This window comes from Eulemur rufifrons, chromosome 16 (assembly GCF_041146395.1).
Source record: "Eulemur rufifrons isolate Redbay chromosome 16, OSU_ERuf_1, whole genome shotgun sequence".
Classification (NCBI taxonomy): Eukaryota; Metazoa; Chordata; class Mammalia; order Primates; family Lemuridae; genus Eulemur; species Eulemur rufifrons.
In genome coordinates, this window is record NC_090998.1 from 88910583 (window position 1) to 88924533 (window position 13951).

Below are 13951 nucleotides of genomic sequence, written 5' to 3' on the forward strand. Positions count from 1 at the left end.
AAAATAGTAAATCATAGTATCTTTTCATGATTTATCTCTTCATTTATTCATGTATTTTTAAATGTCCTTTAATAGGGTTTTGAAAATTTTTCCCTAAAGATATTAATTCCTAGATACTATGTGCTTAGGTTGCAGTTGTGAATGGGTCTTTCTCTCTTTCTCTCTCTGTCTTTCTTTCTTTTTTTTAAGTTGATGATTATTGCAGTAGAAGAAGGCTATTGATTTTTGTAAGTTTTTCTTGTATCTGGCAATCTTGCCAAGTTCTCTTATTCTAATAGCTTTTCTCTTGATTCTACTGGATTATCTATGAAAATTATATCATTTCTAAATATTGGTAGTTTTGTCTCCTCTAATCCTGTGTCTCTTATTTCTTTTTGGTGTCTTATTGCATTGGTTAGGACAATACAATGCTGAACAGTAGCAGCAATAGTGAATATCCTTGACTTTCCTGAGACTTAAAGGGAATCTTAAGTTCTCTGTTAACTGAAATGTTTTGTGTGGGTTTTGGTAAAAGGAGGATCCCTTCTATTTTTAGTTTTCTGAGAATTGTAATCACAAATAGCGATTTAGCTTTATTAAATACTTTTTAAATTATTAAGATAATACATGATTTTCTCCTCCTTGACCCTATACATGTTTTAAATTAAAATGATACATTTTCTGATGTTGAATCATCTTTACATTCCTAGAGTAAACTTTACTTGATTATGGCATATTATGTTTAGTTTGCCTTTTTAGTGTATTAGCCATATCATTTGCCTTTTAAAATTCACCAATGTATAATATATGGTATATATATATTTTTTTTTTTACCATTTTTACTATTTCTTAAAAATATCTATTATGGGCCGGGCACAGTGGCTCTCGCCTATAATCGTAGCACTCTGGGAGTCTGAAGCAGGAGGATCACTTGAGCTCAGGAGTTCGAGACCAGCCTGAGCAAGAGCAAGACCCTGTCTCTACCAAAAATAGAAAAATTAGCTGGGTGTGGTGCATGCCTGTAGTCCCAGCTGCTTGGGAGGCTGAGGCAGGAGAATTGCTTGAGCCCAGGAGTTTGAGGTTGCTGTGAGCTGGGCTTATGCCATGGCACTCTAGCCTGGGTGACAGAGTAAGACTCTGTCTCAAAAAAAAAAAAAAAAAATCTATTATGTCTGTAGTTATTTCTCCTTTTTCTTTCAGTATTTTATTTACATCTCCTCTCATTTTGTCAATCTTGCCAGAATTTTGTCTATATTGTTTAGTCTTCTTAAAGAACCAGTTTTGGATGTGGTGTGTCTAAAATACCTCACAGAGGTCCCTTCTCTATGAGGCAGTGAGATGAAGACCCTGGAGCCAGGCTGACCTGAGCACCTTGCTCTGCCGCATGCTGGTTTTACAACCTTGGACACACGACTCTGCCCCTCTGTGTGTTTACTTCCTTGATTGTGGAGTGGCCCTTCCTTGCAGAACAGTTGTGAGGGCCAGATTAGAAAATTTACCTAATGCACATGCAACAGCATGAGGCACTGAAAGTATTTGGTACACGTTAGGTCCCATCCTCGGTACCTCTGTCGGTCAGGGTTCTCCAGGGAAAGAGAACCAATGGGAAGTGTGTGTGTGTGTGTGTGTGTGTGTGTGAGAGAGAGAGAGAGGGAGAAAGACTGAGAGAGACAGAGAGAGACAGAGATTGATCAAGTCTAAGGAATTGGTTTACGGGATTGTGGAGAGTCAACTCCCAAATCTCCAGGACAGGCTGGCAGGCTGGAGACCCAGGGAACAGTTGCAGTGCAGTCCGAGTTCAAAGGCAGTCTGCCGACAGAATTCCTAATTGCTCCGGGGAAAGTCAGTCTTTGTTCTATTAAGGCCTTCAACTGATTGGATGAGACCCTCCCACTTTAAGGAGGGTAATCTGCTTGACCAGTCCACTGATTTAAATTTCAATCTCATCCAAAAATCACCTTCATAGAAACACCCAGAATAATGTTGACCACATATTTGGGTGCCATGGCCCAGCCAAGTTAACACATAAAATTAACTATTACAGTGCCTTTGTTTGTGCTGTGCCCTTTGCCTTAAATGTTCCCCTCGTCGGCCCCTGTGAGGCCATGTGGCATCTGTGTGTAGATTAGACAAAGGTGACCCTTCCTCGGGCAGGTGAAGCTCCCACTCACCTCCTCCCCGCGGTGCCCGTGTGCAGGGCACACTCTTGCTTGGTAGCCCAGCCAGCTTCCCTGCTCGCTTCTCCTGCCCATTTCTCCCGGTGCCCAGAGGCTTCCCATTCTTCAAGCTTCGGCTTCCTTGGTGAAGTCTTTCTTGCTCTCCCGTGACTGCTAATGATCTCTCTCTCCCCCATCCCCCTCTAACCCACATCACGTCCTTTGTGCAGCTCCTAAGGCATTTAACTCATTTACCTTATATGCAGGTATTTTGTGTAAAGATCTTATCATTCCACCTGGATTAACCCCTTGCAGTTATCAGTTGTAGCTTATCTGTTTTTAGATCCTCACTCTGCCTGAGGGGCTCAGCAGTCATTCATTCTGCATGTGTGGGTGACCCGTCAATACGTCAATACGTTGACCTAAGAGGAAGAAGCAGAGGCAAAATGAATATGGAGAGTTTATTTGGGCCGAGGTTTAGGACTGCAGCCTCCGACACACTTCCAGGTTGCCTTGGACAGTGCTCCGGGAACAGAGGAGAGGCTCAGGTTTCTAAAGAAAAGAGGATCAATCAGGAGAGGGGGGCAAAGTGGTTGGTCAGGAATTCTCACTGTACATTGTCAAACTATAGGGTGTACGGCATTGCGTGCCTACTTGGTGTCATTCAGGCTAGAACCCCTATAACAAGTGGCTTCCAGAGGTGGTTATTTAGCTCAAGGAGGAGTAGGAAGTGACCACTGTCACATCTCAATGCATGTTTGGGTCCAGTAATGTAAAGAGATTTTATCATGGATTCCTCAGATAAAAAGGTTTTTTTTTTTTTTCCTTTCTCAAAATGTAAGATCTGTGAAGAGCTTTCCCTGATACTGTATGAATGTGGGGTCAGGGAGGCTTTAGAGGCAGGGGTAACGGCAGAGCGCACGTGTGTAGGTGGCACTGGTGACGGTGACTAGCGCTCATCGAGCTTACCACGTGCAGGTCCTGCGTTCCGTGCTTTCGTGGTTCGTCTCACTAAGTCCTCTCAACAACCCTCTGAGACAGGTGCAGGTGTTGGCTCCATTTTGCTGCCAGGAAGCCCAGACCAGACATGGAGGTGGCATCCCAGGCCCGTCTGCCTGACTTCAGAGTCTGCGCTTTCAGTTAAGACGGCAAGCAGGCTCCCTGAACTATCCAAACAGCCACCATTTATTGAGGACTTATTGCACTCCAGGCATTGGGTTTGGTGCTTTACAGATGTTGTCCCTAACCCTCGAGGCAAAGTACCAGTATCCCCACTTTGCAGATGAGGAAACGGGGGCTCATTAAAGTTCAGCGACTTGCCTAAGGTCATACAAATAGAAAGTGGTGAATCCAAGATTAAAACCAGATCTGACCCCAAGCCAAGGCCCTTTCCTCTGCATCATGTGCACAGTGTTTGGGGCCGATAAGAAAACCCTTGTGGCTGGAGCAGAGGGTGGTGTGTGCAGGAAATTGGAGGCAGCTATGGTCAGAAAGGTGGATCTGTCCCAGGCTGCAAAAGGCCTCACCTTCCAGGTTGGGTAATCAGGACTGACCTTTGTACATGAGGGGTCCTGAGCAGTGACCCCGATTTGAGGATGGGGTAGGATGGGATGGACACCTGGAGGCCAGGGAATCCAAGCCAACTGGAGCTCTGCCCAGATCTGTGCTTGGGGAAGCACAGGGCTTTGCACAGCTGCAGGGAGATCAAAGCACCCAGGCCTGCTGAGAAAGTGATGTCTGAGCAGATCTGTGACTTGTGGAAACAAGCCTGTCCCTTGCATCTCAGCGATGGCATCTCCTTACGCTTGTTTGTTTCCCTAGGGCACCAGGAGCAACTTTCCTCAGCCTTCTAGATCTCCTCTGATAGGGCTTCTGAAGAGCTGCTGGAAAATCCCCAGGGTGGGGGTGGGGTGGGGATTTGTCCAAGATGAAGCACAGGCAGCATGGCCTGCACCCCCAGGCCCATCTCCTGGGCTCAGATATGCTCAGAGGTGGGTGGGAGCATGGAGACCCAGGAGTGGTGGAGTTTTTGACTCTTGGCCGCCACTGTTATCCCAGGGTGAGCTGGTCCTTTGTGGGTGGGGTGTATGTCTGTAGATGTTTAGTCGCAACGTGCCTCACCAGTGCCCTTCCCTGTCCAGGTTATTGCTGTGGTCATGGACCTCTTCACTGACCGTGATATCTTCCAAGACATTGTGGATGCTGCCTCTAAGCGCCGGGTCCCCGTGTACATCATCCTGGACGAGGCAGGAGTGAAGTATTTCCTGGAGATGTGTCAGGGCCTGCAACTCACTGACTTCCGTATTCGGGTAAGTTGTCCCACTGGAGTGCGGGTGTAGGAAGGTGGGCAGGAAGGAGACAGACTCCCTCTGTCCCTTCCTCTGGCTCCGTTTCTGTCTCTTCCCCAGTTCAGAGACTCTGGTGAACTTCAAGATCTCAACTCCTTTCCTTCTGTCTAAAGCCTTGACTCATGAACTGATAACCGCTAAATTACATGTCCAGCTTAAATTTTATCCCAAGGCTGCTGAGGCTGAAGGAGGCAGCTCTGGCCCAGTCCTGGGGTGCTCAGCCTGCAGAATCACTGACTTCACTGTCAGGTTCAAAGTTAGGGCTGTAGTTCTCTCCTGGGCAGCTGTGGGAACAGGTAGGACCCACTCTGGGCTTGTTCATGCCCGAAGCAAGACTTGGGGACTTCCTCCCACTCACCAAAGAGGGGTTCACGTGTAAGGCTGTAGGAAGCAGAGACTCTCGTGAAGGCAGCAGGAGCCAGCAGGTGGGGTCCGTGGACAAGCTAGCTCTTCCCCGACCCAAGCAAAGACTTGGCGCAGAGCCTCCTAGGCCCACCCAAACTGGGTGTTGGGGCCCTTTTCCTCTTCTCAACAGAACATCCGTGTCCGCTCCGTGACAGGCATCGGCTTCTACATGCCCATGGGGAAGATCAAGGGGACCCTGTCATCAAAGTTCCTGATGGTGGATGGTGAAAAAGTAGCCACTGGATCTTATAGGTGAGTTGGGCCAGGTCAGAGAAGGGCCCAGGAGGCCTTATTCTTGATAACCGTTCAGGAAAGTGCTAGACTGGAGCCTCCACAGTCATGAGTTTTAAGAAGTACTGTCTGATTGAATGGCAAAGAACAGCCTCCTGCCCAGTCCCTTCCCTCAACTTTCTGGTTGATGAGTTATTTTAGAAAGAGTCAAAGCACTGCCTACCTTTCATGGTCCAGTGCAACTAGTTGCATTTTGAGGCTAGTTGGTGGGTGGCACAGGCTGGAAGTAGAATGGACCAGACCTGGGAAAGAAACGTGAGGGTGTGGTATGGCAGGAATGTCTCCAGAATTTTGATTTAAAAGTAAATTACCAGGAACATGAGAGACTGTGTCTGTGTAGTCTCTGCCCTCCAAGTAAATGCAAATCTAGGTGAGGAGAAGAGATACCCAAGCACATGAAACAATTAACAAATGGCGTAAGTTCTCTTATGCGGTTAAAGGATGAGTTTTGTTTTTTTTCTTTAAAGGATGGGTTTTTGCACACACTTAAGTGCTCTAAAAATTCAGAGAAGGACCAATAAAGAATGGGATAATATTAATAATAGTGGCAGCAGCAGGTACTTTTTATTAAATGTGTGTTTGTGTCTAAATGTTTTCTGTAAGTTATCTCCTGTGAGCCTCACGACAGCTCTGAGCATGTGTCCTGTGAGCTCTGCTTTACAAGGCACGCCAGGGTATAAGCTGGTGAGTCCAGGCCTGATGTCCCAACCTCTTCCCTGCCTCTGCTGCTTGCTTTCTGCATTTGAGGCCAAGATCTGGAGAAACGAAGGGTTTGGGTCAGCGGAGGGAGAACAGTCCAGCATGGACGCCCAGAGACACCTTCCACCGGGCAGCAGGGGTCTGGCGACAGCACAACATGAGGTTGGGGTCAGGCAAGGGGCTGTGAGGTGGCTGCTAGCAGGGCAAGAGAGGCCTGGGCACACGTGTCTTGTTTTTCTGTCCCCATGCTCCCAGGTTCACATGGAGTTCCTCCTACGTGGACAGGAACCTTCTCCTCCTCCTGACAGGGCAGAATGTGGAGCCCTTCGATGTAGAGTTCCGGGAGCTGTACGCCATCTCCGAGGAGGTGGACCTGTACCGGCAGCTGGGCCTGGCAGGCAGGCTTGGCCTCAACTACTCGTCCACTGTGGCCCGCAAGCTTATCAACCCCAAGTACGCCTTGGTGTCAGGCAGCCGCCACCCGCCGGGCGAGATGATGCGCTGGGCCACCCGGCAACAGCAGGAGGCTGGCAGCAACCCAGAGGGGCAGGAGGAGGGCGGTGGAGGTGGCGAGTCAGCCCGGCGCCTGGAGAGCTTCCTGAATGACCTGGTTACAGTGGAGCAGGTGCTGCCCCCCGTGGAGCCCCTTCCCTCGGGAGAGCTGAGCCGGAAGGATGGCAGGATGGTCTCTCACATGCACATAGACCTGAAGCCCAAATCCCGAGAGGCACTTACCCGAAATGGCACGGGAGAAGCTGCCAACGGGGAGGCTGCCCCCGCCAAGGATGGCAAACGCTTTGGCAGCAGGTTCTTGAGTCGACGGGCCAAGAGGCCTGCAGCGCTCAACGGCACGGCCAGCTCCCTCTCCACCGAGACCTATGCCGAAGTGGGGTTTCTGATGGGGAGGAGGCCCAATGAGGGTTCCAGTGCCGATGTCTCAGGTGAGTCCTCTTCCCTCGGGGCCAGGGCCTCCCCAGGCCGCTGGCCCTGCCTCCGGCCCCATCTAGGAGCAGTGCCCCGTGTCTGCAGAGGGGCAGCCGTCCACCCGCCAGCAGGGGGAGAGCGGGAGCTCTGGGGTCAGAGGGCCTTGCTTCCCATTCTGGCTCCGGCCTGTGTCTGCCTTGTGGGCTTGGGCAAGTCACTGCAGTTCTGAGTTAGTTTCCTCTTCTCTGAAAGGGGAGAATGATGCCTGCCTTGCCCAGCTGTGCTGAGGCTATAAAGTGCCCAGTGTAGTGCTGGCCATGGCATAGTCTGAGAGCTTTCATTACTACTCCTAGAGAACATTCACATTGGCCCTCACGATAACTCAAGTAAATAAAGTAAGCTTAGAAAGATTCTCCATTGTCAATGAAGAAATGGAGGCCCAGCACAGCTGGGTGGCAGGGCTAAGGCCCCACCCCTGGCTTGAAGTCTAGGGCTCTTTCTAGCAAACCTTGTGCCTTGCCGGATCTCCTGTTGTCAGGATCTCACCTGGTCAAACACACCCCACCCTCACCTGTGCCCTACCAGTGCCCTGACCCACTTTCCTGCCTCTGTTGTAAATAGTTTGTTTTTTCCGTGTGTCTATCTGATAAGTGGTGTGCCCTGCTGCTCACTCTCTGGGAGAGATCATTCTGGAAAGCCTGTCTCTCTGGGATCCCCGAGAGCCCTGGTCTTTATCTTTTTCTCCGGAGCAGTCTCTGGTGTGGCCAAGGAGGCTGGTGGTGACAGCCAGGGCTGTGGTGGTGCCTTTCTCATCTCGGCATCCCTGAGTCGGAGGGGTTTCCGTGTTGGATTCCTCCCTCTGTGGCTGTGGGGCTTTGCAGCAATGAGAACTAGGCTCCCTGGCTGGCGACGTAGGTGATGGCTGGGACTGAGGTCTCGCCTGTGCAGCCTGAGGGCTCCTGGGACCCACACGTTCCCAGAAGCCCCAGCTTTGACCCGATCTCAAGTAGCTTCAGAGCAGGGACCACAACCATCTTCCCCTCTGCTGGTTCCCCAGCACCTGCTACAGACCCTGACACACTCAGTCTGTGCTCAGGAAATGTCAGATAAATTTGCTTCTTAGAATTAGAGCAGGCTTGGGCGTCTCTGTGGCTGTGGGCACAGCAGGGGCGCCAGGGTTTTACCTCCATTTGGCCTGGAAACACTGGCTAAGCACCTCCACCTGCTGGGTCCTGCATGGGTGCTCTCTGCTGTCCGCCCCCACAGCAACCTTCAAGCACAGAAGTGGCAGGAGAAGCTCGGAGAGGTGAATTAAATGGTCCCAGGGCATAGGAAGTGGTAGTGGAGTCAGGACTCAAACCCAGGCCTGGGCCTGGGGCCACGTCCTGTCAGCAGAAGGGTGGCTGGCCGTGTCCCCATTCTTCCTGGGCTCCCTGGCCCCCCAGCACCAGATGCTGCTACTGCTCTGCACCTCTGGTGTGGAGGAGGGTTGCCATGGAGAACACCTGGCAGGAAAGGGAGCGGGAGGGGTAGGCCCCCCCCCCCAGCAAGGACTGATTCCCAGGTCCTGACTGGAAGTGAAGTGGGAGCTTTCCCTTCCTTCAGCCCCTCACCCCGAGGTGTTGTTTCCATGGAAACGCAAGGCCCATTGTCTTGTCCCTTCCTGCTGCCTTCAGTGTGTCTCTCAGCATCGGGGTCCCCTGCATGGACAACTCCTGCGGTGGCTGCCGCTGCTGCTGCTCTCTGGTGTTTGCACACAGTGCCTGGAGCCAGCCAGGCAGACCCTGACTGTGCCCTTGGGAAGCTCCTCTCGGAGCGTCCGATGCCCAGAGCCGTCACCCTCCTCCTTTCCACCCTTCAGGAGAAACACAGAGCGGCCCCTCCGCACAGCCCCTGCCCGCCCGGCTGGGCGGCCCAGACCCGCGGCCCTGAAGTCCACGCTCTCCAGCGAGACCTTTCCTCTCCCTGCTTGTGTCTCCCCAAAAAGGCAGGGGGAGCAGGAGTGCCGCTGCTGGCCTTCAGCCTCCTACACGTTGGAGTGCCGCCCCTCCCGGGACAGCGGCTCCGGCTCCGCAGCCAGGACCTAGGACCGGGCATGCGAGGTCGGTGCCCAACAGAGTGGGGCTCCCAGCTGGGAACTAGTGAGAACTTTGGCTCCCTTCCCCCAGCACAGCCATCACCCCTCTCCTCAGGACACATCCTGCCCCTCCCCCAGGCTGTTCCTCATCTGGAAGAGGAGGGGTGAGCCAGGGGAGGTTTCTGGGGTCCCCTCGAGTTCAGATTCTGACTCTCTTCTTTCTTTCTCTGCTGCCCTCTTGTCAAGGGAGAGCCTGGGTTGGTGACAGATTCTGTCATCAGAGAGAAAAATAGAAAAAGCTAAGAACTGACAGGCTGTAAAATTGCTCGATAAGAAGTATATAGTTGTCAAACGGCATGCAGATTTTTGCAAACCCAGGTGTGGCCCTCGGGAGAACCTGTGGGGCTGCCGATGCAGGGGGATGGGGGGCTGCCCAGTGGTTTGAAGGCTCGCAGCCCCCTCTAGTGGCCGAAGCCGGCGCCGCTCACCTCCGCGGGACCTTGCTCCTCTCCGCACCGGCGCGCGCCGCCGTTCGGGGCTCGCCGTCTGCGCCCATCCGGGAGCTCTGCCCGGGCTCTCCGGGGCGGAGATCCCAAACCTCAGGGGGCAGCAGTCAGTGGAGAGCTTCATTAAAAATGCCATCAATACAGTCCTGACCTTAAACAGGGGCTCTGATGTTCCAGTGCGGTTCTCCAATGTAGGGGTCCTCAGGCCAGAGACTTTGCAGTGACACAGAGGACACTCAGACAAGACCCCGCTCCCAAGGTGCTGCCAGGCCGGGAGAGGAGGTTCCAGATGCTGTACCCGAAACCCCACACCGTCCCTTCAGGGAGATGGCCTTACTACGTGCTGTCACACAGAACTGGCATTGTCCTCCCAGCCAGCCCACCTGATGACAGCGTCTCACAAACAAGACCCCTGAGGTACAGAGAGGCACACCCCTGTGTCCATGGTCACACCGTGAGGACAGGGCCTTCTGCAGAGCATCGTGGCTGTCTCCAGAAGGCTAGGATTGCCACCATTTCCCTACATCCCTAAAGACTGTTGGGAAGGGCCAGAGGCCTGAATATAGGACTGGCCCTACCCCTGGTGCCCGACCAGCTGAGCGGCAGAGGAGAGGAGTAACTTCCAGAGTGCCTCTGGGTCATTACCTTCCCCAGAGCCCCTGGGCCCAGGCTCTTCTTCCCACAGTTCTGTGAGGTGACAGTGCCTTTCCAGAACTCTCCTGACTTCCCCTGACTCGTGTATGGATGGGCTACCCTGGCTGGCAGCGTGTTCTAGCTCTGCAGAGCTGTGACCACTGGGCTCCTGGATTTGGGGACTTCCGGCTCTCCTGTGTCATCGCTGGGGGCTGGGGGTCTCAGATCTCTCTTCTGGAAATCTGGGTCCCTGTCAGGGATGGAATGTTGGGGAAGTGCTTCCTGGCTCCAGAGTTTCGTAAGGACCTAGGTGGGCCCGAGGTCTAGGGTCAGTCTACTCGGTGCTGTCTTGTCAAGGCAGGGTTTCAAAATTCAGTGCAGCCCTGAGAAGCCCAGGTCAGGCCCCAGCTGGTGTTTGGAGGCTGCAGTGTGACCTGATAAACCTGAGTCCCTTCCCCTCAGGGGGCGAGGGGTTCTGCTCCCAGTGTGGGTGAGGGGAGCAGAGTGAGTGTCTTCCTAGGGACCGATCCCCCTCAGCTCTAGAAAAGAGGCAGCTGTCCTCATTCTTACTGGCAGGCGTCATAATCCCTCTGTCCTTCTAGTTTCTCTTGGGCCTGGCCAGGGCACACGTCATCACCCCAGGGAGTACTAGGTGAGTGAGGGTGTGTACGTCACCCGACCCACATCTGCCGTTGCTGCCGTTGGTACTGTTGTTAGTAGTGCTCTAAACCCTTGAGTAGTTTGCCATTGCCTGCTCATTCCTTTTGTTCCATAAATACGTACCTATGAAATGTCTGCTCTGTGCTGGGCACTGTTCTAAGTTCCTGGTACAGCAGGAACAGAATGAACAAGTCCCTGCTCCGTGGAGCATGTTACACTGGGGAGGGGCAGGGAGTGGCCCTTGTCTGAAGGGCGCTCAGGGAAGGCCTCTCTGGCAAAGGGGCTCTGCAGCAGAGACTGGAATGGAGGGAGAGCGCCATGTGGCCATCGGGGAACAATCTTCCAGCTGAAGGGAATGTGAAGCCCTGAAACCATAGGAAGATGGAACTCATTGTCCTGGTCATGGCCTTCTGTATGGGTGTTCCCTGCCTCCCTCTCGGCTGTACCACCTTGCTGGCTGGCGAACCAGACTAACTGCAGGTCCCCGGTGCCCCAGGCTGTCCCCCCGAGCCTGACACCTACGTCACGCTGCTCCACTACATTGCACGGCCCCCTCCTCCCACTGGTCTCTCTGTTTTCAGCCTCACCTCCAGTTATCCCCCTTTGTTTTTTGTTTTTAGAGACAGGGACTCCTTTCATTGCCCAGGCTAGTGCAATCATAGCTCACTGCGGCCTCAAACTCCTGGGCTCAAGCGATCCTCCCACCTCAGCCTCCTGAGTAGCTGGGACTACCACACTACCACCCCGGGCTATTTTTATTTTTCGTAGAGACGGGGTCTCAATATTGCCCAGGCGGGTTACCCTCCTTTGAAGCTTGACTCTCTTAGTAGGCTTCTTTGGGCCACCATACCCAGGCCACACATACTTCGTAAAAAAAATTTTTTTTGTCTATTAATGTTTTCTTCCCCATTGATCTTAGCAGGCCTGATTCGCCTGCACATGGTGGTCTCCCAGTACATGAGCACTGAAGGAATGTTGGAACACAAAGAATTTTCCTCAAACCATATTCCCTGTCAGAGGCATGGGGATGAATTCTGAGTATAGGTTCTCTCTCCCGGCTTTCGTCGAGCCCTGTAAAATAGTGGCAGCACGTCCTGGTGAGGACAGGCTCTTCCCAGGCCTCTCCTGGGCGGAGCTGGGCAGAGTGCAGGCCTTGGAGGCAGGCTCCGCCGCCCTTGCCACCTCTGCCCCCCAGAGCTGTGCTGCTTCCCAGCTTCTTCCCCTGCGCTGAGATCTGGGGACTGATTTGCTTATCTGCTCCAAAACGCTGCTGCCTCTGGGGAGGAACCAGACATCTGCTTAGTAGGCCAAGCAAGTAAAGCAAGCCCCCGAGGAGAGGAAACGGGGACAGAGGTGTGCATTGAGCAGTGAGGGGGCTCTGGGATGGCAGAATTTAATCACTGCAGCAGAGCCACACCAGAAAGGCCCTCGGCAGCACCATGGAAGGCGAACCCCAGATCCTTGGCCCCCAAGCCCTCAGGGCACGGTCATCCATCTCCCCTCCTGCCTCTTGGGCAGCCTCCTGCCCGAGTCTGGGGCAGGACCGATAACGAGGGCTCGGCTGGGTTTGTAGTAGGTCCTGAAGAGTTAGTTCAGTCTGGCCCAGACAAGGCCATGGTTACCGAGCGCCAACGACGGGTGTGAGCAGCGGCCTGCAGTGCATAGCGGGGCAGGTGCTGCCGGCACCGGGGCTCCAGGTCCGGCTCTGTTCAGTGTCTCTCTTGCTCACAGCCCAGGAGAGGAGGCAGACGCCACCTGAACTAAACTCCCACCTGAAGTGATATGGGGAGGTGGTGTGAGTGCCAGGGAGACAACCTTGCCGTGTGGAGGTGACTGGTGGGAAATAACACGCACAGCCCCCGCCCGGCAAAGGCAGGCAGCAGTCGAGGACACTGACCCAACTCGCAGAGTGGGAGGTGTCAGGTAAAGGTCTCACCTTGGGGTCGTAAGGGAAGTGGGAAGAGGCCTGGGGAAGAGGAGAGACAAGCATCTCTGGCCTGGAAGATGGCAGCTTTCTCTCCCCATCCCTCCCCTCCATGCAGGGTATTCCTCTCCACCCTGTCCCTTTAAACCATCTCCTAAGTAGTGTGGTCCTCCCCCGCAGGGCCTGGCTCTAGGTCAGCGCCACCGACCCTTCCTGAGGTTCAGGCTTTTCTTCTTCCAGCACAGGCGGCCGGAACCACAGGAGCTGGAACTGGGTTGGCCAGACCAGCTCTGGCACTGTCGCTCACTGGCTCTGGGGGCTGTGGACCCCCGGCCCTGGGCGTAGTAAAGGGCAAATGGCACCTGGCTCAGAGCAGGGCCACCGTGAGGAGCACCGGAGAGGACTGTGGTTGCACTTTGTGAGCTGTGATGCCGCCTATGACATTGGCTGCCGGTGAACGGCCTCTTGGCAAGACTAAGTCGCCGATTGCTGTTGATTCTGGAGTCTGGATCTCTTCCCCAGCCTCACCCCTCTGGTTAGGGGAAGGCAGACCCTTGTTGTCCCAACCAGTGGGGTCCTGCTGAGGCTGCCAGGGCAGGAAAAGTCTTTCCTTTTGCTTTCCTGGATGCCCTGTTGATTTGGTTGCCAGATCTCAGCAGCCTGGGAGGGAGACAGTAACCCCAGCCCTCAAGTTGGAGGTATGGATGGTGCACGGGGTGGGGCTGGAGGCAGATCCACTGAGCGCTTCACTCACATCCTTCCCTGCCTGTGTCCCTTGCCTCCACAGGTAAAACAAGTCCTGGTGCCAAGCCCAGCAAATGCGTGATATCCTGAGCCGCAGGACGGTGGTGGGCAAGACCGGTGGATGCCCACCTGTCCTGTCCTGGGCTGTCAAGAGCACAGATCACACCCTATACCAGTTTGCACATCAGACTCCAACTGACCTCCTGCCCTGCAGCCTCCGTCCTGGCCTCAGGGACCCTGAATCCCAAATGGGAGGGTCTGAAGCATCTCAAGATGATCGCACACCTCCACCAGACTGCCGGTGGCTGGGCAGGGTCACTGCTGCCTTGTTTACATGAAGTGGAAGCCTGACTGGTGTCCGTTCTCCTTTATGCCTGACCCTCCCTCCACCGGGCTAACCTCGCTCTGCAGGTCCCCATATGGGGCGAGGGAATGTCTTTATACCTTATCAGGATGGGGTCTCAAGGGCAGCCCCAGCACCCTGGATTCTCCTTACTTGAGCGTCCTGGTGCTTCTGGTCCCCCTGAGACTGCCGGAATAAAAGGGAAGAGCACAGGGCTCAGAGCCAGGCGCCCTGAGTCCCAGCCTTGCTCTAGCCTCTGAAT

At 53.8% G+C, this 13951-nt stretch overlaps 1 protein-coding gene across 1 annotated transcript in view; it reads left to right on the top strand.

Moving 5' to 3' along the window:
* FAM83F (family with sequence similarity 83 member F) overlaps positions 1-13436 on the top strand; it is a 31234-nt gene extending 17798 nt beyond the window's left edge. Inside the window, exons 2-5 of the mRNA XM_069491710.1 lie at positions 4277-4444; positions 5019-5140; positions 6134-6819; positions 13390-13436. Of these exons, the coding sequence (XP_069347811.1) occupies positions 4277-4444; positions 5019-5140; positions 6134-6819; positions 13390-13436 (1023 nt within the window). The remainder of the gene's footprint in view (positions 1-4276; positions 4445-5018; positions 5141-6133; positions 6820-13389) is intronic.
* The last annotated feature ends 515 nt before the right edge of the window (positions 13437-13951 follow it).